The sequence below is a fragment of the Lissotriton vulgaris genome, chromosome 10, assembly GCF_964263255.1.
Source record: "Lissotriton vulgaris chromosome 10, aLisVul1.2, whole genome shotgun sequence".
Lineage (NCBI taxonomy): Eukaryota > Metazoa > Chordata > Amphibia > Caudata > Salamandridae > Lissotriton > Lissotriton vulgaris.
In genome coordinates this window covers 897,843,075-897,868,006 of record NC_141698.1, presented here as the reverse complement: position 1 = coordinate 897,868,006, position 24,932 = coordinate 897,843,075, and the positions used below count along the sequence as shown (strand labels likewise).

At 45.1% G+C, this 24,932-nt stretch overlaps 1 protein-coding gene across 1 annotated transcript in view; it reads right to left on the bottom strand.

Annotated features, from left to right (window-relative positions):
• Positions 1–24,932, bottom strand: part of VPS50 (VPS50 subunit of EARP/GARPII complex) — a 791,964-nt gene that overhangs the window by 713,435 nt on the left and 53,597 nt on the right. Inside the window, exon 3 of the mRNA XM_086941875.1 lies at positions 24,166–24,288. Coding sequence (XP_086798001.1) covers positions 24,166–24,288 — 123 coding nt within the window. The remainder of the gene's footprint in view (positions 1–24,165; positions 24,289–24,932) is intronic.

Below are 24,932 nucleotides of genomic sequence, written 5' to 3'. Positions count from 1 at the left end.
CCATTGCAATCAGACATAGGTATAACATATCAATCAATAATGCCTTTGAACCTTTGGCCACATTGGAAGACATTGATTGAAGCCACAACAAGGTGGCTTATGCTGATGGGGAAGTAGACCCTTGACTCAGGAAAATCTTACCATTTGGCTAAAGGGGGCACATACACAATCCAGAATAGTCATTCCGAATCCAGTCTTTGCAAAACTGGCCTGTCTCAGCTGGACGTAGTTTTATTGGAAAGCCACCCTTTCTTTTTTGTCAAAAGTATTTTTATTGATCAATGAGAAAAAGGGAAAGGGGAATCATGGAAAGAACATGCGACAATCCCGCAAGTCAACCCGCGCAGGGGTATGCATTTCATGAGTCCAGGCGCAACCCAGCTGAGTCAAATCTGGCTGTCGCATAGAAGGCAGTGTCATCATCTGGGCGCCCAGGGTATTGCCAAGGTGCCATCATATAGGATATTAGTCAGTGGCCCCCTGGGCGGTACACTATGAGTCAGATGTGCGCCAGAAGCAATCAACAGGGCGCCTTAATCAGCCCCCCCAGCAAGGTGGGCCAATTGGCATATGAGAATGCAAGGAATCTTGCTGTGGATATAGGACTCTATGCTGTCAGTGCAACAGTGCACTTAGTGGGATGAAATAGTCAACAAAGAAAACACAGAGAACTACCCCCCTCCCCTCCCTCACCCTCCCCCCTCCCTCCTTTAGTGGTGGTTGCAAAATAACGTAGGCTAAGAATTAGTTAAGTTGTGACAGGGGTTTAAACCTGGAACAGGTGGAGCTTACGGACGCTGGGCGGGCAGACTGCAGATGGCAGGCCCTGGGAGAGGAACATCACTAGCGGCCCCCAGCGAAATTCAAAATTTTTGAAGTCATCTAGAAAGATGTCGGCCATTCTTACCAGACTGAGTAATTTCCACAACCTCGAATGCCAAAGCGAGGTGGCCGGGGACTCCTTCTTTTTCCAGGCTGCCGCTAAAGTAATTTTAGCTGCCCCAATACAGAGCCACATTATTCTCTTATCTGCCCTAGTCTGGTGTTCGAGCTCGGGGACCCGTAGGCCCAGCAGGGTGGCAGCCATTGTGGTAGGAATGGGGTACCCCAGAACATCTTTAACTTGTGCCAGGATCTCCTCCCAGAACGGGCGCATAACATGGCAGTCCCACCAGATATGCTGGAAGTTCCCCAGCAACTCACAGCCCCTCCAACACCTGTCGGAAGTGCCCGGGAAGATCAGTTTCAATTTCGATCGGTATAGGTACCAGTCCATCACTGTTTTCATATGTGCCTCCCTAAGCTCCACGAGTGGTTGAATTTAGCAATGTCGGACCATAGGTGAGACCATTCATTGTCAGCGATGTCGTGTTGGATGATCCCCTCCCATGTATGCATGTACCTAGGCCTAGGGGAAGTGGTCGTAGTGAGGAGGAGTCGATAGATGAAAGTGATCGCCCCCTTCATAGACGCTGTCTTGGTCAGAAAGTTCTCGAAGGGTGTGAGGGGTCGGGTAGCCGCCTCCCGTACCTGCGGCGAAAGAGCCCTGTGGAGTAGTTGGGCGTAGTGGTATCGTTGAGTCTCCACTATCCCGTAGTCCTTCTTGCAGTTATCAAAAGTAAGTGGGTCATAAGTGTGGAACGGATGCATGGCGTTACATCGCAAACTTTTACAATGCACACCGTTACAACGCAATTTTTACAACGCAGATACATTTACAACGAATGCCTTTACAACGCATGACATTACATAGCAGATGCTATTACAACGCATGCCTTTACAACGTAAGTATAGGTAAGTATATTATTTTATTTAAAAAAGTAATTAAATAAAATGTAATTAATTTAATAAATTAAATTATTTTTTAATAATTAATTTGTACATTATATATATATATATATATATATATATATATATATATATATATATATATATATATATATATACTTTAAAAAATAGTTTAGGTATTTAAAAAAAAAAAATCTAACTCCAGGGGAGTGTAATAGTAGGGTAAGTGCTGGATAGTGTAGGGTAAAAAATTACTTTAAGTTTATTTTTAAAAGAACTATTATTAGTAAATAATAAAATTATTACAATTAATTTTTTTAATTTTTTTTAATTATTTATTTTAAAACGGAACCCTAAAAATACCCCAGTTCCCCAAAACCCTAAAAATACCCCTGTACCCCAAAATCCAAACCCAACCCTGAACCCTAAAAAAACTCCTGTACCCCAAAACCCAAACCCAGCCCTGAACCCTAAAAATACCCCTGTACCCCAAAACCCAAACCCAGCCCTGAACCCTAAAAATAGCCCTGTACCCCAAAACCCAAACCCAACCCCAACCCTGTACCCCAGTGTTTCCCAAACTGTGGTCCGCGGACCCCCAGGGGTCCGTGACACATTCCCAGGGGGTCCGCAGGCAACAGTTTTAAAAGCACAGAAAAGTTTATTGTATAATTAGCAGCTTTCTAGCAACAATAAAAGTGTCAAGATAAAGCCAGTGATTAATCTACCTGCTGGAGAGAGATGAGTTTTGTTCAGTGGCAGCTTTGACTTAACTAATGTAGCACAGAGGGTTAATTTGCCTACTGCAAAGAACGTATAACATGCATTTTAAAAAGCAGCATTTTATGTGCATAGGTTCGTGGTTACTGCTTTTGACACAGATTCTTATGTTACTGTGCACTTCATAACTGACAATTGTAATGTAGCAGAGGGACCTATAAACTGTCATGAAAGAGCTGCTTGCAAACTGCATGGTACCAGTTAGTAACTTTTGTGTTTTTTCCCAGTTATTCATTATCCTGTAGCTGCTAAAAAGATTTATTTGGGTGGAAATACATTTTTAATGTTAAAGTCAGTGCTAGCCACTGTGTTTAGTTCTGAATCCTGAGTTTGTGCTTTTCCAGACCAAGCACTCTTTAAACATTTTATATACACACTGATTTACATGTATGATTCAATATCTCTATATGTGTGTGATGTGTATGTATGTATGTATGTATTGGCATTTATATAGCGCACTACTTACCCGTAGGGTCCCAAGGCGCTTCGACCGCGAAGTACTCTGACATCCTACAATGGTATGAGAGATGCTATAAAACAAATGAAATACATGTGAGAGAGGGGCTATTATTCAATATAAAATACTAAGGGCCAGACGTACGATCCGTTTTTATATGCGCGAACGGGTACGTGAACCCGCTTTCACATGCAAAAACGTATTGGGTCATGTACATTGCCTATTTCACGAAGTCGCAATTTGTTTGCGACTCGTTAAATAGGTTTTGCAACTTGCTATTTAGAAGGGGCATTCCCATCCAAATAGCGAGTCTTAAACCATGTACAAATGCTTTGCGGTCGCAAAACACTCGCAATTATCACCTACTTCAAGTAGATGGTAATGCATTTGCAAATGGGAAGGGGTCCCCAGGGGACCCTTCCCCTTTGCAAATGCATGCAAAATAATTTTTTAAGGGCAGGCAGTGGTCCCAGGGACCTCCGCCTGCCCTTGGAAAATGAAACGAAAACGTTTCATTTTTTAATTTTTTTTTAAATGCACGGTAAATGGGCTGCATTTTTTTTTTAAACTACTTTATTTAAAAGCAGTCGCAGACATGGTGGCCTGCAGAGCCCAGCAGGCCACCATACCTAGAAGGGCTGGCAATCCCAATAGGCTCGCAAATTGCGAGAGGCTCATTAATATTAATGAACCTCGCAATTTGCGACCCCATTGGGAATCCGAAACAGTGTTAAACACACTGTTGTACATTTCATTTTAGCGACTCGCAATGTACCTCTCGCAATGTGTCGCCAATTGCGAGCCGCTAAATGAAATGGTCGTACATCTGGCCCCAAAATCCTTAGGGGCAGATTTACAAGCCTCTTGCGCCTCTTTTACGCCGCTGTTGCGTCACTTTCGTGATGCAGCGCCGGCGCAAAAGACGCGCAATGTTGCAGGGTATTTACAACATGACGCATCTGGGAGATGTGCCACGTTGTAAAGCCCTGCACCAGAAGGAGGTGTTCCGGCACAGGAACGTCTCCTAAAAGTGGCTGAGTGAAATCTACAAGATTTCACTCAGTCACTTTGTGGCCCGTGCTGCGTCAAAACCCTGCGCCTGCTTGAAGCAGGCGTAAGGATTGACGCAGCATTAACAAGATAGGGCCCCCGGAGCATTGCTGGTTCTGTTTCGCGCTTGCGGCGCAATTACAGCAATGCGTCACCTTTACGGCACAGATGCGTCATGCATCTGTGCTTTTTTGCCCCATGAGGCGCAGCATTCTAAATGCGGCGCATCAATGGTGGCGGATGCATGGTGCACAATAAGTGGCACATCCCTGCTGAAATGCATGGATGCGTCACTTGTAAATCTGCGCCTAAGTACTTTTTTAATATTTGAAATTTAACTCATACAAATTGCTTGGGGGTCCTCGGCTTCCAGTGGTGACTCAATGGGGGTCCTCAGGAGTCAAAAGTTTGGGAACCACTGCTGTACCCTATAAATACCCCTGTACCCCAAAACCCAAACCCAGCCCTGAACCCTAAAAATACCCTTTATCCCAAAACCCAAACCCAGCCCTGAACCCTAAAAATACCCCTGTACCCCAAAACCCAAACCCAGCCCTGAACCCTAAAAATACCCCTGTACCCCAAAACCCAAACCCAACCCTGAACCCTAAAAATACCCCTGTACCACAAAACCCAAACCCAACCCTGAACCCTAAAAATACCCCAGTACCCCATAACCCAAACCCAGCCCTGAACCCTAAAAATACCCCTGTACCCCAAAACCCAAACCCAGCCCTGAACCCTAAAAATACCCCTGCACCCCAAAACCAATACCCAGCCCTGAACCCTAAAAATACCCCTGTACCCCAAAACATAAACCCAGCCCTGAACCCTAAAAATACCCCTGTACCCCAAAACCCAAACCCAACCCTGAACCCTAAAAATACCCCTGTACCCCAAAACCCAAACCCAACCCTGAACCCTAAAAATACCCCAGTACCCCATAACCCAAACCCAGCCCTGAACCCTAAAAATACCCCTGTACCCCAATAACCAAACCCAACCCTGAACCCTAAAAATAACCCTGTACCCCAAAACCCAAACCCAACCCTGAACCCTAAAAATACCCCTGTACCCCAAAACCCAAACCCAGCCATGAACCCTAAAAATACCCCTGTACCCCAAAACCCAAACCCAGCCCTGAACCCTAAAAATACCCCTGTACCCCAAAATCCAAACCCAACCCTGAACCCTAAAAATACCCCTGTACACAAAACCCAAACCCAACCCTGAACCCTAAAAATACCCCTGTACCCCAAAACCCAAACCCAGCCCTGAACCCTAAAAATACCCCTTTACCCCAAAACCCAAACCTAGCCTTAAACCCTAAAAATACGCCAGTACCCCATAACCCAAACTATAAATATAAAATTACTTTAATTAATTTATTTTATTTATTTTTAATATTTTTGAAATTAAAAAAAAAGGTTAAATAAAATGATATACTTACCTATACTTACGTTGTAATGGCATGCGTTGTAATAGCATCTGATATGTAATGTCATGCATTGTAAAGGTATTCGTTGTAAATTAATCTGCGTTGTAATGGTGTGCGTTGTAATAGTTGCGTTGTAACGGTTGTTTCCCGTGTGGAACAGATGGGTTAAAGCTCGACAACTTCCGTCCTTCCACGCCGTGAAAGGCCCCTCGTGGGATGCCGGCGGAAAGGCAGGGTTGAAGTGAATTGGAGTGAAGGGGGAGGGAAAGGTGGTCCACCGATCGTCAGCGGAGATAGAGTCCCAGACCTTCAATACTGTGCTAGTAGGGGTGCTGAGGTAGACATTCTTTGGTCGGTCACACTTGGGCTTCCACACCAAATCCCAGATCGACCTCCCCGCCACGCTCCTGTCCATATGTAACCAGTGTTTTTCTGACTCTTGTTGTGACCATTCTACTATAATGCGGAGTTGTGCAGCTTTGTAATACAGATGCATATCTGGCAGTCCCATCCCTCCCTCCCCCCTCGGTCTGCGTAGGGTGGCGAAAGATAGCCGCGCACGTCCTCCCTGCCAAATAAAGCGCAGCAGCATCGACCGTATGCGCCGAAAGAATTCCGCATCTAGATCTATGGGAAGGGCCTGAAAGAGGTACAGGAGCTTGGGGAGGAGGGTCATTTTGATTGCGTGTATCCTCCCTAGCCAGGAGATGAACATGGGTTTCCATTTGGCCAAGTCTGACTGGATCCTGGTTAGTAGCGGGGGGGAAGTTGGCAGCGTATAGTTTCTTCAGTGTGGGGGTCAAGTGGACGCCCATGTATTGAATGGAGGAATCTGTCCATGGCAAGGGGGTGAGCGACCGGAGGGTAGGGATCTCTGCTTGTGGGATCGAGAGGTTGAGGACATAGGATTTATCATAGTTGACCTTGAAGCCTGCTACTGCCTCAAAGCGTTATAGTGCTGTCTGTACCTGTGGGAGAGAATGGGCCGGATCCGAAAGGGACAGCAGGACATCATCTGCAAAGAGGGCGATTTTGTGGGATTCCCCCCGTGAAGGGTATCCAGCGGATGTCAGGGTCGGCTCAAATCGCAACCGCCAGGGGTTCAATGCTAAGGGCGAAGAGCAATGGGGAAAGGGGGCAACCCTGTCTAGTGTCCCTAGAGTGATCAAAGAATTGTGAGAATCGACCATTCACCGCTACACGGGATCGGGGGGAGAGATAGTTCGCCCGAATCATCGTTATGAATTGAGAGGAGAAGCCGAATGCAGTCAGAGTCTTAAAGAGGAACCCCCAGTCCACCCTGTCGAACGCCTTTTCGGCGTCCAGTCCCACTAGGACCGGAGGAATATTGAATTTGGTGGCTTTTTCGATAAGATGGATCACCCTCCGGGTATTATCGTGAGCCTGGCGCCCCTTGATGAACCCCGATTGATCCGGGTCTATAAGAGCCGGTATGAGGTCGTTAAGGCGATGTGCGATGATGGAAGAATAAAGCTTTGCGTCCAGGTTCAGGAGGGCAATCGGCCTGTAGGATGCGCACTGACTAGGGTTCTTACCTGGCTTAGGGATGATAGAGATAAGTGCCTCCGCCATGGTTCGGGACGACCCGCCCTCCTCAGCCATGTGATTAAATAGTTGCACCAGATGTGGGCAGAGTTCAGAGGCAAAGGTTTTATAGAAGATGGCTGTGTACCCGTCCGCACCCGGCGCCTTGTGGGGCTTCAGGGCCTTAATGGCCGTCTTCACGTTTTCTCTGGTGAAAGGAGCGGATAATGCCTCATTCCATTCTGGCGACACCTGGGGTAGTGTTAGGCCCTGCAGATACTCGTCTTGGGCAGCGTCACTCAAGCATTTCCCCGTATTAAGGGACTTGTAGAAGTCCCCGAATAGCTCTGCCTTCGCCTCATCCTGGTGTGTCACCTCACCTCGAGCATCCTGAATGCCCCCAATATATTCACGTTCCCTCTTATCCCTTAGTTGCCTAGCAAGGTGGCGTCTCACTTTATTGCCCTGTGAGTAGGAGAGCCGTCGAAGTTTAGGTAGGTTATATTCAGCTCTATTGTCATAATGGGCCTTGAGTTTACCCTTGATGGCCGTCAATTGCCGGAGCCCGATCTTGGAGGGCCTCTCCTTATGGGTCTGTTCCAGGGTCGAGAGCTCCGCTTCCAGTTGCTCCCGTTCCCGACCCCGCTGCCGGTTAAGAGTGGCATTTAACGCGATGCAGTGCCCTCGAAGACACGCCTTGAAGGCATCCCAAGTGTTGTATATCGAGGTCTCCTCGGGGGCATTAAGTGTAAAGTATTCATTGGTAAGCTCCCGTAAGGAGGTACAGGAGGGTTTATCCCTAACCAAGGAGGCGGGGAAGTACCACTTAGAGCCGCCTACAGTCCGCCCCCCCCACTGGAGTCCCATCGCAAGCTGGCTGTGATCTGAGACAGAGAGCGGGTATATCTTGGCCTCTCTCAAATCCCCCCTCAACGACTGACTCACGAAGAAGTGATCTATCCCAGAGTAGGTGTGGTGGACGTGTGAGTAGAAAGTGTAATCTTTAGACTGAAGGTAGAGGGAGCGCCAGACGTCAATAAGGCCCAGGTCAGAGATTTGCTGTTGCGTGTCGGGGGAGAACACACCCGTCGCTGATCTGTGGGAGTGTGTGCAATCTAGTTCTGGAAGCCAGACCATGTTGAAGTCCCCCATAGCAATCAAAGGGCCCTCTACGAAATCCACCGCAGCTTCCACTAATGTATGCAGAAAGGCATTTTGCCCCATGTTGGGTGCATATAGAACAAAAAAAGTGCAGCGCCTACCCCTCAGAAGGCCCTTAACCATGATCCAACAACCTTCCTTGTCACCCTGTACCCCCATAGGCTGAAATTGCAGGACCGAGCGGAACATAAGGGCCACCCCTCTGTGTTTCGTAGGTGCAGAAGATCTATAGATTAATGGGAACACTTTGTGTCTAAGGCGAGATTCTTCTTTTTTGGGCAGGTGAGTCTCCTAGAGTCCCACTATATCGAGGTGGTGGTCCATGATATATTTCCAGACCTTCTGGCATTTCTGAGGGGAGTTAAGCCCCTTCACATTCCAGGTCCCTAAAGTTAAGGGTGTCATTAGGATGGTCTACGAATCAGCATTACAGAAGGCGGGAGTCCCCGTGTGCCCTGGTGTTGAATCAAAGAGGCGAACATCCCCCTCCCATCCTGGTTCCACAGACCAAATTCAGCATACATTTCCCCGCCCATGTCCAAAGCAATCCAGTCCACATGTAACGTCCAGATCCACCACTCCCCCCCCCGTCCCCGCCCAGCCCGTGCTGCCATTATAGCCCCTCGGACAGGCGCCATAGACCTACCCCTGCTACCACCACTATTCCATCCCTCCCCCTCCCCAACAGATCCCCCAAAAAGATAAGATACAAAAAACAAGATAGAGTCTGAGGAGTCTGGGACCATGGGGCCAAGCCCGGAGCCTCCAGAACTTGACGTTGGGCTCCCTCCCGGTCATGGAGAGGAAGTACAAAAGTTACCTCAGGGTGGAAGCCCCCCCGGCACCTGGTGTTGGCCTCCTCGGACTCACAAAGCCTCTGCATTCTGCTCCACTCCTGCATCGGTGACCTGGGCCACCGAAGCGACCACTGCTCCTCGTTCATGCAGCCTTGCGGAGAGGTCCAGACCCCCATTCCGCTGTTGCTTGCCCACTCTCTGCCACTCCATCGATCTTCGCCGCCGTATACTGGACGAGCCATCGCCCCCAGGCGCCGGTTCAGAATGATCTAGGCCCAAAAGGGTCATCGCCTCTTCCAGAGAACGCACTTGGATTAGTTTATTCTGCCAGCGGAAGATGAGGCGGAACGGGTGTCCCCAGGAATAGGGCACTTTCTGTTCTTGGAGAAAGGTGGTCACAGGTCTGAAGGTCCGTTTCTGCAAGGTGGAAGCTGCCAGGTCCTGATACAGTTGGGGGAGATGGTCTCGGAAGTGGAGGGGAGCCATATCCCATGCTTTGCGAAGGATCCATTCCTTCAGTTGAAAGTCATGGACACATACTAGGATGTCAGGGGGTGGTGCCTGAGCTCCACGTGGCAGTCCCACCCTGTGCACACGGTCCATGCGAATGGTCTGGATGACTTCCTCCACCAGGATGTGTTTGAAGAGCATTTCAACGTAGTCTCTCAAGTCCGCTCCCTCACCTTTCCAGGGGACCGCGCGGATGCGGATATTATTGCGCCGGGACCTATTTTCTAGGTCTTCTGCGTGTGCTTGTAAATCTAAGTTTAGTTCCGTTAAGCGGAGCACATCATGCCAGAGTTGGTGGATGTCTTCAGCTGTAGTTACATCGTGCTCTTCCAGAGTCGCTACCCGCTCCCCCACCTCATCCACATCCCTTCGCACTTCATGAATGTCAGAAGCCAGTTGTGAGCGTAGCTCAGCTATGTCCTCTTTAATTGCTGCAAAGACTTCTCTCATGAAGGCCTTGGTGGCAGGTTCCTCGGTTTCAGATTTTTTGGGAGGGGTTTTGTCCAGGGCAGGCAAGGGAGAGGTCGCCGTTCCCTTCGGGACCCCTTCCTTCCCAGGCTTTCCCTTTTTCGTCCAGTTAGACGCCATGGTTGTTGGGCCGCGAGCCCAGGAGCACTCTGAGAGCAAGCTTCCGATCCAGGAGCAGGGGATAAGTCAGCCAATCCAACGTTGGTCAGTTCGTGGCTCAGGCTTTGTCAGTTGGGTTCAGCGCTCCCTCCGCCAGATAACTGCCTCTGAGTCTATGGTAGGCCCCGGCCAGCGTCTCTCGCCTTGAGGGTCAGCTCTAGTCCACAGAGGCCCTTCCGACACTGGCGGCTGGGGCAGCGCCGAACCTCCTTTGCGGGGGGATACAGCTGGGTGGGTCACCTCCCGATTGCCCTGGTCACACTCTACCACTCGGTCGCACCCCACAACACAGGTTAGTCATTCAGGCTGGAAGAGGGGGTGCGTTAAAGTGGCTCGCCTCATAAGTAGCTGGAGCCCTTCTCTGCCAACTGGAGCTAGCTTATTTGTAGGGGGGGGCTATGGACGAGCCTGGTTGCTTCACCAGCCAGGCTGACCACCAGGGCCCAGCTGTCCGCTGGGCACTTCACTGCTCGCTGAAGGTCCAGGTGATCCTACAGCCTCCTTCCTAGCATCTATAGGCTCGCCCCCGGGAGCCCACCGCAGAAGCTGGGACACAGTTTCGCCCCGAAGGACCTTAGGGGTTGTAGGCCCGCGATCCCCGGGCTCGATTTCCGCGCCGGCAGCTCCTTAACTCAGGATTCCCACAAGGCCCAGAGGCGCTACCGCAGCGTCGCTGGGGGAAGGCACTGTCCAGACACTCCCCACAGATCGCTCCAATCTGAGAACAAGCAGGGAAGCAGGGTTCACTTCAGGAGGGCCGAGAGGGCCGCTATCGATCGGCAACGTAGGCCGGAGATCCCCGGGCAAGATTTTCGCGCCTCCGGGCCGCTGCACAGCTCACCCGCCTCCGACCATCCAACCCGCTCACCGTAATTAGCGGTTCGGCTGCTCCGCCGCCAGGAGAAGGTGAGTCGCCGGCTTCTGGGGTCTGTTTCGGGCCGGTCCGGGGCAGGAAGGCAGGGCGTAGGCTCCGTCAGGCACCGCACCGGACAGCCCAGCTCCCAACACCAGGCGCGGGCTGCGCCGGCTCCGTGCTCGCTTTCCGCCCGATCCACGCTGTTGTCGGCACCCCGGGAGGTCCCGATGTCTGCACAGGGGTTCGTGGGGAACAGGGCGACAGAGGGTCTCGGGTCAAAACCGCCCAGGAGGTTGCTAAACAAAGCTTAGAAGAAGCGGCGCCGGAGGGACTTAGAAACACGTCCTACTCCTCCGCCATCTTGGCCACGCCCCCCACCCTTTCTTTTAAAACGCTTTATTCGGTATGCGATGCAAAACCATATAAGCAGTTAAGAATACAAGTATTAAAAACATCACAGTCGTAAAAATAATCAAAGATTGGCTGATTATTAGTAATAGTAAAATGTGAATCAGAATGGCTAAGTCTTACGGACTAAATCAATCGTAGATAGTCAAGACAATTTTAAAATTAGAAGAATATCAAAACACGGTTCTACGTACGTCTCTAGTGCAAGTATCTCGAACAGTAATGTTTAGTTCATTCTGAGTACTAACAAAGTACAAAATGCTAATTTCAATTAGTGAGTCCATTTAAGATCCGAAATAAGATTCATTAGGAGGTTACCACCACAAGTTGACTTTTTAAAAAGAGGTTAGATACAGATTTAAAATTGTTCCCCAAAGTGCATCAATAAGCATAGTTACAGTGCTTTACAAGTAACTTTAGCAGCATCAATTAACAATGTTTTTTGAGTGAGATTAGGTTCAAACTAAAGGTTGATTCGGTGCCTCACACAAAATTTTAAAAACCTTGTCACATTTATAACCATAGCTTCTGATTCTAACCTTTGAAGAGCCAGAAGGGCTGGACGACAGTGGCGCAGGCCCATGATTTTTAGCATTGGGGTCAGCCTGTGTTTTCTGGGTTCGGCATAGAATTTGCAAAATAGTGTCACGTGGAGAAGGGATTGGGTAGAGGTACCATCACAGGGGAATTGAATTAACTGCTTAGACCAATCGTTTATTGCAGGGAAAGTTACAAGGCGATGGAAGATATTTAGTCTAAACCAGGTCATTAGAAAGGTATCAAAGGTAGATAACTTCAAGGTTAAATAGGGCTGGATGTTGTCTGTCGTTTGAATTATCATTGAGTGCTGAGTGGATGGTTTGTTGGCTTCAATGGAGAGCCTAAGATCCGCTAGATGGTTTAAGCATTCATTCCTTAGCTCCTTTCTAGAAATCCCAGCCAGATCTAGAGGATTATGGTAGTAATTCTGATGGCCCAGATCATATAGGAACTTGTTTAAATATTGTAACCATGGGATCTTATGGACATGTTCTAACTTTACACAATCTGACACTATTGCTTGGGTAAGTGTTAATTTGCTAGATGTCCAAATGTGGTGCCACAGCAGAACTGGTTGCATCCGAATAATGTCCAAGATGTAGGGGATACCCAGTTTGATATTGCAGCTGAATGCGCTTTGTGGTACCGCAAGTAGAAAACGTAGGAAGCTGTTTTCGACCTTTTGGATGGTTTTGTGGTGCATGTGTCCCCAGACCTCAGCCCCGTAGATGGCGGTAGTAACACATTTCGCACGGTAAATTTGGAGCATCTCTTTGGGAGGTCTTTTTCCGAGCTTCTGCGTAAGCCCAACTAGGGCCATTGTAGCTTTCATAAATTGAAGTTTTCTAACCTCTATCACCCGTTTCCAGGTGCCCTTTTCATCTATGACCACTCCCAGATATGGGTAAGTTGGAGTGTGTTCAATTCTGCTGCTGGTTAGATCGATATCATTTCCCTTTCGGAGATTTTTTCCAGATGTCATTATAAAGGTCTTTTTATGTTAATTTTTAGGTCTAGGTGTGACATAAATAGATTATAACGGTTTAGGGAGCGTTGTAGTGCTCGGGGAGTGCGGGCAATAATAACCGCGTCGTCCGCATATAGAAGTGCGGGGATACAGCGGTTCTGTACTAGTGGAAGGTCCTGGCTCCCTTCCAGCATGGCGGTTTCCAGGCCATTTGTATATAGTGTGAAAAGGAAGGGAGCCAGGACGCAGCTCTGCCTTACTCCGCGCTCAACTTTAAAGGGTGAAGACAGCTGGCCCCCCTCACCGTATCTCACCCTTGCGGAAGCATTGGAATACATTTCTCGCAAATAATTGACCAGAGATTTATTAATCCCCATTTCTGTGAGTATGCCCCAGAGTTTCACATGACACACGCAGTCAAATGCTGCGGACAGATCGACATATGCCATATACAGTCTGCCACCTTTTGCTTCTACATATTTATCTCTTATCAGTATGAGGTTTAGAACTTGTTCTATGGTGCCGAGGCCTTCCCGATTCGGCCTACCACCTTTCCCAGTGAATCAAGTAAAGAAATAGGGCGGTAACACGTTGGACTGTTACGGTTGCCATTTTTGAAGACTGGGACCAAGATGGACTCCGACCACGAGTCCAGGAGTCCAACTTTTCCTGTAGCTTGTAAAGCTTTCAGTAATAGAGGGGCCCATAGGTCTATTTTAAATTTGTATAGGTCCATGGGGACCCCCTCCAGACGTGGGGCCTTCCCTCCTCTACTTAGCTTCAGAGCTTGAACAACTTCAGGCAAGGTGAAATCTGTAGCCAGAATAGTAGGAGAAACACTGGGAATGGCAGACCCTGTCTGAGAGTTCCCAGATGATTGCAAATTAGGGTCAGCAGATTTAAACATCTGGGAGAAGTAAACTATCCATTCGGATTCGGTAATGGTTACTACTAATTTGTTTTTCTCTCTTGTTCCTGAGAGGAAGTGGGAATTAATGACCTCCCAGAATGCTGTCATATCATTTGTTTTACAGCTATTATGTAGGGCGGTCCAGTGTTCCTCTTTAAGTTGGTTTCTTCTCTGTCGGAGCGTATTATTATAAACTTTTCTTAGATGGATAACCTCAGCCCTATCTCTTGGCGATTTTTTGAAGGCTACTTTAAGCGCAGAGTGGGCTTTGGAGCATGATGAATTAAACCAGGAGGACTTGGTGTTTATAGTTCCTACTCCCCTTGGCTCTTTGTTAGGAGGAGGTAAAGAAAGACACTTGCTTCATTTTGGTTTTCCACCCATTGACTTTGCCTTTCTTCAAGGACATTTTCTCTTCCGATCTTTATGATTTGCTGATAACTATATTGTTACACCCAAACCACACTATGACTCACAATGGGGATAATATAAATAGTACAACATTGTCCATTGCTAGAGAAGTCGATAATGGCGTATCTCCCCAGCCCACACATAATAGATGGACCCAGCAATTGCCCTCACAAACAGTAGACACAGACCAAGCTTTCCCGTGGTTAGATGAGTTAAACACCCTGTGTAAAACTACACATGTCTTAGTGGAATCACTGCTTCCTCCCGAAAGCTTCTGTGTATTACCCGATACTGGTAGCCCCCTGCAATCCCTCCCATCATCCAAAAAAGCCAACATTGAAAACACCCAAAGGATTGCATTTCCCCAGTTTTCATCTGCTAAAAGGAGATGTAATGGGGTCAATAACATTGGGAACCAATCAAAACTCCAAAAATTGTGCTTAAGACCCACAGTTGCAGTCAGTTATCCTTCCACGACCCCTGAGGTTGTCGAGAAATTAGTCGGTCTAGCATCCCCTATACAGCTGGATCTATTATCCCTTATTGAACAACTGGTCAGCTCTATTATTTCACCACTAATAGAAAAAATAAACACACTAGGGGGCAGGCTGACTGGAATGGAGGAAACCATCAAGTCTAACTTGCTAGCCATTAATTGTTCTGTAACACCTAATTGTTCCCATCTACCTTTTACTCCCAAAGACCCCAAGCCAATTACGCAAGACAAAAGGGTTCTAACCCAATCAATAGTCCCTAACGCACCAGCCCAAATAGCTCGCAAAACTTCCCTAAAACCCGTTTTGCTGCAGCTTGTTGCTCGTAGAGCACACTATAATAAAGTTACTCCTATCCAACTCCCACCGGAGGCAGCTCCTTTTGTGTGTGTCCTCGAGGGAGTACCAGTACTTACACCTGGGAAAACCGAGAGACAACATGACCTGCTGAACAAAGTTAAATTTTGGCTGACAAAAAACAGACCCCTGCCACCTAACCTCGAGGGTACAATAAGGAGTGTTAGAAGGGTGGGTTGGCTGGGTTCCCTCCCAAAAAGATATTGCTGGTGACCTAGTACTCGTTAGATTCAGGTAGAGACACATTGTCCCGTACCTGCGTAGCTGTGCACCCCAAGTTGGAAACGCCCCAATCCCCGTCTGAGATTTGCATGACTTTTACTCTAGAATGCCGTGCATCCCTTCATCTAGTCTAAAGGCAGGGTACAACATGTTAATGGGCAGAGGACTCCATGTACCGAGCGGCCGTAGCTTTCCCACTTATCAAGTCTAACTTGCTAGCCATTATTTGTTTTGTAACACCTAATTGTTCCCATCTACCTTTTACTCCCAAAGACCCCAAGCCAATTACGCAAGACAAAAGGGTTCTAACCCAATCAATAGTCCCTAACGCACCAGCCCCAATAGCTTGCAAAACTTCCCTAAAACCCGTTTTGCCGCAGCTTGTTGCTCGTAGAGCACACTATAATAAAGTTACTCCTATCCAACTCCCACCGGAGGCAGCTCCTTTTGTGTGTGTCCTCGAGGGAGTACCAGTACTTACACCTGGGAAAACCGAGAGGCAACATGACCTGCTGAACAAAGCTAAATTTTGGCTGACAAAAAACAGACCCCTGCCACCTAACCTCGAGGGTACAATAATGAGTGTTAGAAGGGTGGGTTGGCTGGGTTCCCTCCCAAAAAGATATTGCTGGTGACCTAGTACTCGTTAGATTCAGGTAGAGACACATTGTCCCGTACCTGCGTAGCTGTGCACCCCAAGTGGGAAACGCCCCAATCTCCGTCTGGGATTTGCATGACTTTTACCCTAGAATGCCGTGCATCCCTTCATCTAGTCTAAAGGCAGGGTACAACATGTTAATGGGCAGAGGACTCCATGTACCGAGCGGCCGAAGCTTTCCCACTTATACCCGACAGGAATCACTGTTTTATAGTCCTAAGTATTGGAACCCCTATTAATTGCTGTTTGATTTAATCTTAACCTGTGAAAAGTACGCTATAATTAAGATACTTATCCCCACAGGTTGGGCAAAAGTTTTTAACTTGCAGCTATTATGTGCTATTGTATGTATGTTTTTATCTATAACTGTTTTTAATTGTACGCTTTTATGATTTTTAAACCAAAATCGAATAAAGCTATACTGACTGACTGGTTATCATCCCGAAGTAATGACTCTGGTTTTTTGCGGGCTTCTTGCATTGTGACAGAGATAGGAAAATTATTGCTAAATGCGCAATCATGCGTTGTAAAGTTGGTAAGGTTTGTAACGCTACTGGTCATGAGAATGAAATCAATGCAACTGGACGCTCCTCTGCAATTAAAAGGTGGGGCTGAAATCCGAGGCTGATTTTAGCAGCTCGTTCACAAAAGCCAGTTGGAGAAGTGACATTGTCTCGTTCATGCACTTCCATTTAAGCGAGTGAGCGAAATGTGTGATGTTATTCTCTTGGGGATCTAGGTAGCCGCAGGTGATGTTATTATTTCTTTCACATAAGGGTAAATTGAAGTCACGCCCCACACGATTACGGTATTTTTTCCATGATTAGTGTTGACATAATCTAAAAGGAAATGACGGATTTCCTTCAAAGTCCCCACTAGGGTAGTATCCTGCAAGTTGTTATAAAAGTTTACTAACACTATGTGGGTTGATTTATTTACAGTTATGGAGATTATCTGATAGTTCACCTCATTTTTTAGGGAGCTAGTTGCTATAGGATATGTTATGTTATAATGTTATGTTATAATGGCTTTTGTAGAGCGCGCGGCTACTCAAAAAGAGTGTCCCGGCGCTTTAAAAAGAAAGGCTGCAAACTGCTAACATAACACATTAAAAAAGAGAGAATCACAGAACAAAACAGAACAAGAAAAAAGCCTACTGTGTGAACAACCAGGTTTTGAGGCCTTTTCTAAAAACTAATAAGCTGGAAGCTCCCCGGAGAGTAAGAGGCAAAGAGTTCCACAGCTGTGGCGCCAGTAGTCCAAAGGAGCGACCTCCCAGGCGCGCTCTCTTCACTCGTGGGACAGTCGCTAAAAACAGGGATTCTGACCTCAGAGAGCGAGCCGGCCGATAGAAGGCAAGTCTCTTTTGGAGGTACTTCGCTCCCGTCGCATGGAGGGCCTTGTATGTCAAGGTCAAAGCCTTGAAGGCAATCCGTTTACGGATTGGAAGCCAATGCAGGGTCTGCAATAAGCCCGCAGCACTGGCACGTCTGTTCAGGCCAAAGATCGCTCTCGCCGCAAAGCAGAAGAGCTGAGGTCTAGTCTAAGTGCAGGATCAAATGCAGCATTGATCATGTTGGATCTGCATTTCATATGGTCAATCATGCTATATTGGTTGACCGGCACCATGCCAATTTGTGGCCCTGGATGATTCCTCCACTAGCACCTTCATGTTACCATCTAGGGTACCTCTGGGCTCATCCTTGAACCATGATCTTTTGAATCTATATGTGATACCCCTGGCCAAGCTAATCAAAAAGTCAGGTTTTTCAGTCAGTTACATAGACAACACTCAGATTATCATGAAAATGGCTGGTAACCCGGAAGACACAGTTCGTAGATTCCATAGCTGCGCGCTGGAGATTAGCAACTGGATGCCAAAAAATTGTTTTAAAACTTAACTTCGGCAAAACCAAGATGTTCTTGTTGGTCAACAATACATCTTTCTAGTCCCCTACTTGGTAGCCACGGGAACTAGAAGCATTACCCACACCGGTTTCCAAAGTTAAAAACGTGGGTATTATTTTCGACGACAAACTCATTTGTCAAAAACATTAATGCAGTGACTTCCTCATCTATTTTTGTTCTCAAAATGTGCAGATATGCAGGAATGTTCAATATATGCAGAAACTGGTGGTTACTGCACTTCTGCTGTTAAAACTGGATTACTGTAATGCACTATATGTTAATCTACAGCAGAGACTCTTAAACAAATTGCAAGTCCAGCAGAATGCTGGGGCACGCATGATACTCAGGATCCCTAAGCATCATTCCGGCTCTCAAGCTTTGGCTCAGCTCCATTGGCTACCTATTCACAAGCTAATTGACTTCAGGGCACTTTGCATCACTTTTACAGTTTTGCATCGCCTTGGCCGGAACATCTGAAACAGAAATTCATTTGGTACTACCTGTCCAGTATCTTGCGGTCCTCCTCAACCATCAATGTCCTGGACCCCATAGCCAAAATAACTCATTGGGGTGGTAGGAGTTTCATTTACTGCCCAATCAAAAGAAGGAACTACGTTCCTCTTTATCTAAAGAATTGTACAGATCTTCATGCATTTAGGAAGGCCCTGAAAACATGGGTTTTTAATCAATAGTTTTTTTCTCTATCTCCTCATGGCTGGATCTCCTTTCATCAATCTTTCGCTCTTCCATCTCTATTCCTTCCGTAGCAAAGCACCTAGACACCTTCGGGCAGCAGTGCTCGATACAAAAATAATTTGTAGATGTTCTCCTATGTCATATGTTGCATCTTGCCTTTTAAGGCTCAGAAGCCCTGCCAGAGGAGTGACTTACACACACGTTCAGGGGAAGTGGTGGCTTTCCCATTGTTTTCAATGGCAAAGTTGGGCTAGCACTACACAACTGCTTTACCAGTCTGCAGTGGTGGACTTGTTGTACTAGGGGGGCCTCTAGGGTGGCATAATCATTGCTGCAAGTTTTGTGGCACCCGTCTAACTCACTTGCCGTAGGTACCATGATGCTATTTCCTGGGGACTTACAGATAAGTGAGTCATTTCTAAGTGGGTAAACCCAATTTGACATATATTTTAAGGGTCAGGGTACTGAGATCTGGTTAGCAGGCCTCAGTGCACTACGAGTCAAAAAAACAGGAGCATGTCAGAAACTTTGGGGGTGACCATACAAAATGAGTCATTTCCTTACCCCTACCTTTAAGTCACAATTATTTTTATTGATTCTCTCTCTCTCGCTCTCTCTATATATATATATATATATATATATATATATATATATATATATATATATATATATATATATATATATATATATAGAAGTCAGCTCCGTATTCCTATTATTACCCAGCCGGGTTCAGGAAACAGCACTCACGAGTACAGCAGTGTGTTTAGCAGGGGGGTTTATTCAGAACAGACGCGTTTCGGGAGAACACTCCCTTGGTCGGTATTCACATCAGAGTGGCAGTATGCAGCACCATTATCTATGTTTGTCAAAGCTTTTAAAACAAACAAAGGACTATACCACAAGCGCGACATTGAGCGCCATCTTTGAATGTGCAATTTAGACATAAGCTATATGGAATTGCTAGCAAGTCAGTTACACCAGATATAAAGCCGTGTATCGGCACAGTTGTTATCTTGAAAATAAACCACTCGTTATACATATTCGAAAACATATTGTGGCCAAGACAACAGTTCGTTGTTAAACACAACTCAAACCCCAGACAAAAGACACAAAATAAATGCGAGAACGTCGGGCAAATCTTGCCGTGGATCGGCAATTGCAGCCCATTAGGACTGCCACACTAAAGGTGTAACAAACCAAAGCAATTCATCAAAGCAAATATCGCTTAAGGTAGCATCTTCCATCACAAAATCTCCAGAATATAATACATTTCAAAACATCATACTATACTTGTTACACTCACATAATACTGTAATCCATCTTATCAACCCAAGTGAGAGGCTAATTCTTCTCCCATATTCAGACCTTTTGGCGCCTTAGTCTCCAGATCTATAATATATCGGACTCAAGTCTCCTAAGTGTGAGCAATTAATTGCATTTTGCTTGCATAATAATATCTTTCTCTTTCAGGACACTATGTATCGCCAATTGTCTGGTACGGCCATGGGCTCCTGCTTCGCCCCCAGCTATGCGAATCTATTCGTAGGCTGGTGGGAGGAGCAGGTAGCCTGGGCCCCCAGGCTTGCTACGTGGAACAACAAAGTGGTGGCATGGAGCAGATACATAGATGATAGTGCATACTGCCACTCTGATGTGAATACCGACGAAGGGAGTGTTCTCCCGAAACGCGTCTGTTCTGAATAAACCCCCCTGCTAAACACACTGCTGTGCTCGTGAGTGCTGTTTCCTGAACCCGGCTGGGTAATAATAGGAATACGGAGCGGACATATGACCGCGGACACCATCGCGGTAAAAGCACCCGCTTGTAGAGTGACTCGTTTTCATGGTGTAAACTGGAGCATCTATATATATAACGGTTAGGGGCTATAAAACCAGTGCCTTAAACAGAGCAATGAGCAAAGCTAATAGTCTAGATCGGCACAGTCTGTTAGAAGCCCCTATTCCAAATCCCCAAGCTGTTAATCCAATGAAAAGTAGCAATGACATTAGACTGATTACGGGTTATAGCCGCCAAGCACGGCAAATCTCTAGTTTGGTAAGAAACCAGTGGCCTGTAATCCTAACTGATCCCGTAATGAAGGAAATTTTACCTGACAAACCAACAGTGACATATAAAAGGGCATTCAGCATGCGCAATGAACTGGTTTCTAGTTCTCCTGAGACATCTAAAAACAATGACTGGCTGTCACCCCGTAAAGGTTTCTTCCGGTGCATCTCTTGCCGTGCATGCCATTTTGGAATTAATACCAGATCTTATCTGACCCCTTTTGACTCCAAACCCATCACCATTAAAGCCCACTATACCTGCAGAACAGAACTAGCGGTATATGTTTTAACTTGCTCTTGCAATTTGAGATACGTTGGGAGCACAAAATTACCTGTGTACCAACGCATTCTCCAACATCTCAGGGCTATAGTAAATTGTGACCAGAGCTACCCGGTAGCCCGGCACTTTGACCAGCATCACAATAGGAACTTATCTCATTTCAAATATTTTGTGATAGATGCCGTAAGAACATCTAAAAAGGGTGGTGACTATGAGAAAAATTGAGGCAGTTGGAGTCACTATATATTGTCAGATTAAACAGCAAAATCCCTGGAGGTCTGAACATGGGGGAAGATTTAAGTAACTTTCTCTGAATGTACCATTTGTCATCTATGTCACAAGTATGTGGTTTTGAATATCAATGAATAGAACTTCAGATACGAGTAGTCAGCAACTCCCTATGTAGCATCAATAATGAAATCCGTGAACTCTTGAACCACTTTGTCAAACTTAAAAGCAAATCAGGATGTGATTTAACATCCTAGAAATAATGTTTTTAAACACTACTAATTTTTTGGTGGAAAGATTGATTTCTTATGTTTCTTTTCTTATTTGGATTAATCCCTTCACTATCTAAGTTGTCTAAATACAACTGGTTATGGACACTCATTCACTCCCTCACCGTTTTTATTATAATTTGTTTGTTTTCATTAGTAATAATGGACTGTGACTTCTATGATAAATGAGTACAATAGAGCACAACTGAAAAATCTTTTACAACACAGGTAAAAGGCACGCAAGCATTTGTGCTTATATGAATGATGTCAATCATCCAATTGCAGGGTTTTAGCCCATTAACTCCTTGACTGACAAACTTTATCAAGCACATGATTTTGCTACTTAACATTTTTTTGTTAAAAAAAAAAATTTCCTTGGATGATTTATTCATGATCATTTCTGTCAACATTGCGTATTTGCACAGGAAATATTAAAATTAGCGTATTTGCACTGTGAATATTTAAACAACATATTTGCACAGTATGTATAATATTGCACTTTGTCACTTTATTGTGTATAAGCAAGAATTGCACACGATTTATGCACTTGCACTTTAAATTGTTGACAGCCAAAAATAGTAGATCACATGTATGCCATCTCCACAAGGAAAAATAAGAAAAAACGAAAATAATGTTTGGGCTATACTTTAAATCAGTATTTGTGCATGTAGACAATTATATGCATTTTCAGTGTGTTTTGATAACATTTTGACTAGGCAAATATGGCCCCCATACACGATGTTATTTTGGGATTTGTGATGACTGTAGTCCTTTTACTGTGTCAATGCATTGCATTTGGGCGCGCTTTTTCAAAGCTACATTGTACTATTTAAGTGTAAGCCAGTCTCATTACCGCTAACAGTGAGCAAGGGCGTTTACGCCCGAAACGCGTCTGTTCGACGTTCTTTTTTGCACCCTGAACTTTATGCTGAAAAAATGAAATAAAATAAGAACATCTTGAAGACTGGCTTCGGACTACTGATTTGGCTGTCTGCGTACTGGGGAACGTGCATTGGATACTTTGTTGCACGGTAAACCGGTTGGAGATATATATATATATATATATATATATATATACACACATTCTGGGATGCTTCAATGGCGTTCTTTACCTCTTCAGGTGCCCAATTCATAATCTTAGAGGTTTTAAGCAACACAAATTATCTTTGGTAAACGGTGTTCTCCCTCTTACAACCACAAACTGGCTGAATATAGTTATATCACCATCTTTCCACATACATTTTTGTACTTACCATTCCCAGCCCTGATGATTCTTCCTAGCCAACTGAACTCCCTGTATAACACTATTAAATCTCTCCACACTGGAATTACCTGCAGTATGATAATTCAATGTGGTAGTATGTAATTTCTCTTGAAGCATTTCTTAACCAAATCAGAAAGAAACCGTAGTTCATTATCAATGATTACCATCTTTGCTGACCCTTCTTTCAAAAACAAAAATCTATACATAAATCTAAATAATGTAGTAGCATCCACAGCTTCTACAAATTCTATCTTAGGCCACTTAGAAAAACTATCCACTAACTCTGTTATCTACACATTACCATTTGTCTAATGCCAAACCGGTCCTGTTATGTCAAGTTCCAGTTTTCCCCATGGCATGTTTGGACACTTCAGAAGACATAATGAGGACTAAATGTTACCCGATTCTGGTCTGTTTTTTCACACACAATACAGGTCTTCCTCAATCTTTAAACATCCAGATCAATTCCTGGCCACGAAACCACTTATTGACCCTTCTTTTAGTTTTCACAACTCTTAAATCACCTTCATGACAAATGTCTAACAATTTCTTTCTTAGACCATCAGGGGGGAAAACTTATGTACCTCTCATTAAGCAATCATCACTGATCCTCCATTTCTCTTTCAACTCCCAAAAGTACTGTATATATTTTTTTTTAAACAATTCCTCTTACTCTGGCCAGCCTGCCATAATATACACTTTTAATATCAATAATTCTGTGTCATCTGCATGATAGTACGCCATTCATTTTTATCAATGCTACACTCTGAATGGTCCTAATCTCTGGTAACATTACATTCTTCTGTAAAGATTAGACGTCCAGTATCGTTCTCTCTTACTTAACAGCCCCAAACATACAGAAAAGAGGTCTTCAGAGATTTTCATCGTGCTCTGCACTGGCTTTAACTGAATCCAAAATGTATTCAACATAGAGCCTGTTGACGACTATGCAAAATGTATATGTACATTACACTTAGTTATGTTGGGAGCCTCTTTTTGCTAGCACAAGGAGAGCATATTATTTGTATCTCCTACTTCATAGAACACTTGCTAAGCTAGAACAACACAAACTTTTGAACTTGAATTTCATGCCTAGTAGTACATATCTGTCCTCAACATATCTGACTTGACAGCACAATGCACAACAACGATGCATCAATTGTGCCTCCCTTAAATTAAGTAGCCTACAGGTCAATCAGGCTACATTTGGGTGCCGGCTTCATCGCACTTCCAGTTTCACTATGCTCAAGGCATGGATAAAAGAACAAGAGAAAAATGCAGACAGTGAGACACCCATTTGGATGTGTTAATTCATGGAATCTTCTCTAGTAACATGGACGAGGAAAAAATGGCTGAAATGACTGATGAGTAGGAGAGTGTATGCGTTTCAGAAATTACTTCATATAGAATGATCAAACAAATTGAAATTAATTAAAAACTTAAAAATCAATGCTAAATAAAAGTATATATTCCTTACCTCAAGTTCATATTTAACCATATCAAAGGAGTCATTAGAAAAATAAACTTCCTCAACGCTGTTGATTAGTTCTTGTTCTGCCTGAGGATCAGACGGTTGTTCACGCAGTTCTCGGAGTTCTTCCTTTATTTCAGACAAACATGCAAATTAAATTAATATTTAGTACACCTTGGCACAAACACTTTATTCAAAACTTATCAAATAGAAATGTTTCAAGTTACCTTTTAACAAAAATTAAAAAATCATACTCAACACCCATCAACTTAAAAGTAGTAAGTACTCTTCTCCTTTCAATTAAACAGTACATTACAAGAAAAAGTAAAAACAGATGCATATACAAAATAGTTTCATGATGTCACCGCCAACATGAATGAATACAAGTTGCACGTTTCTAGTTCAATTTATATAGCACTGTAATCTATATCAGCGCCTCCAAATGCTGGTTTGAGTACAATAAATACATGCCTGAGTGGTTAATGAACAATATGAGTTTGCCTAATGCAGTAAACAAATTCAATCATCTCTTGGGGCTTATGTTACAGGATGTTCTAAATTTGAAACAATCTAGGTTCCTTTTCTTCTAGCTATACATGGACGTGGAGGGGGTCACGCAGTCTTAGTCCCTTACCTGAATATAGGTGCCCACATCGAAGTGCAAAACTAACCTCCGTTACATACTTTGTTCTTTCCGATCTAAAGGGTCTGCATGGAAGGTGTTTAAAGATTTTCTGTTTAAGGAAAGTCGGTGTTTCTTCAACAGGCACATC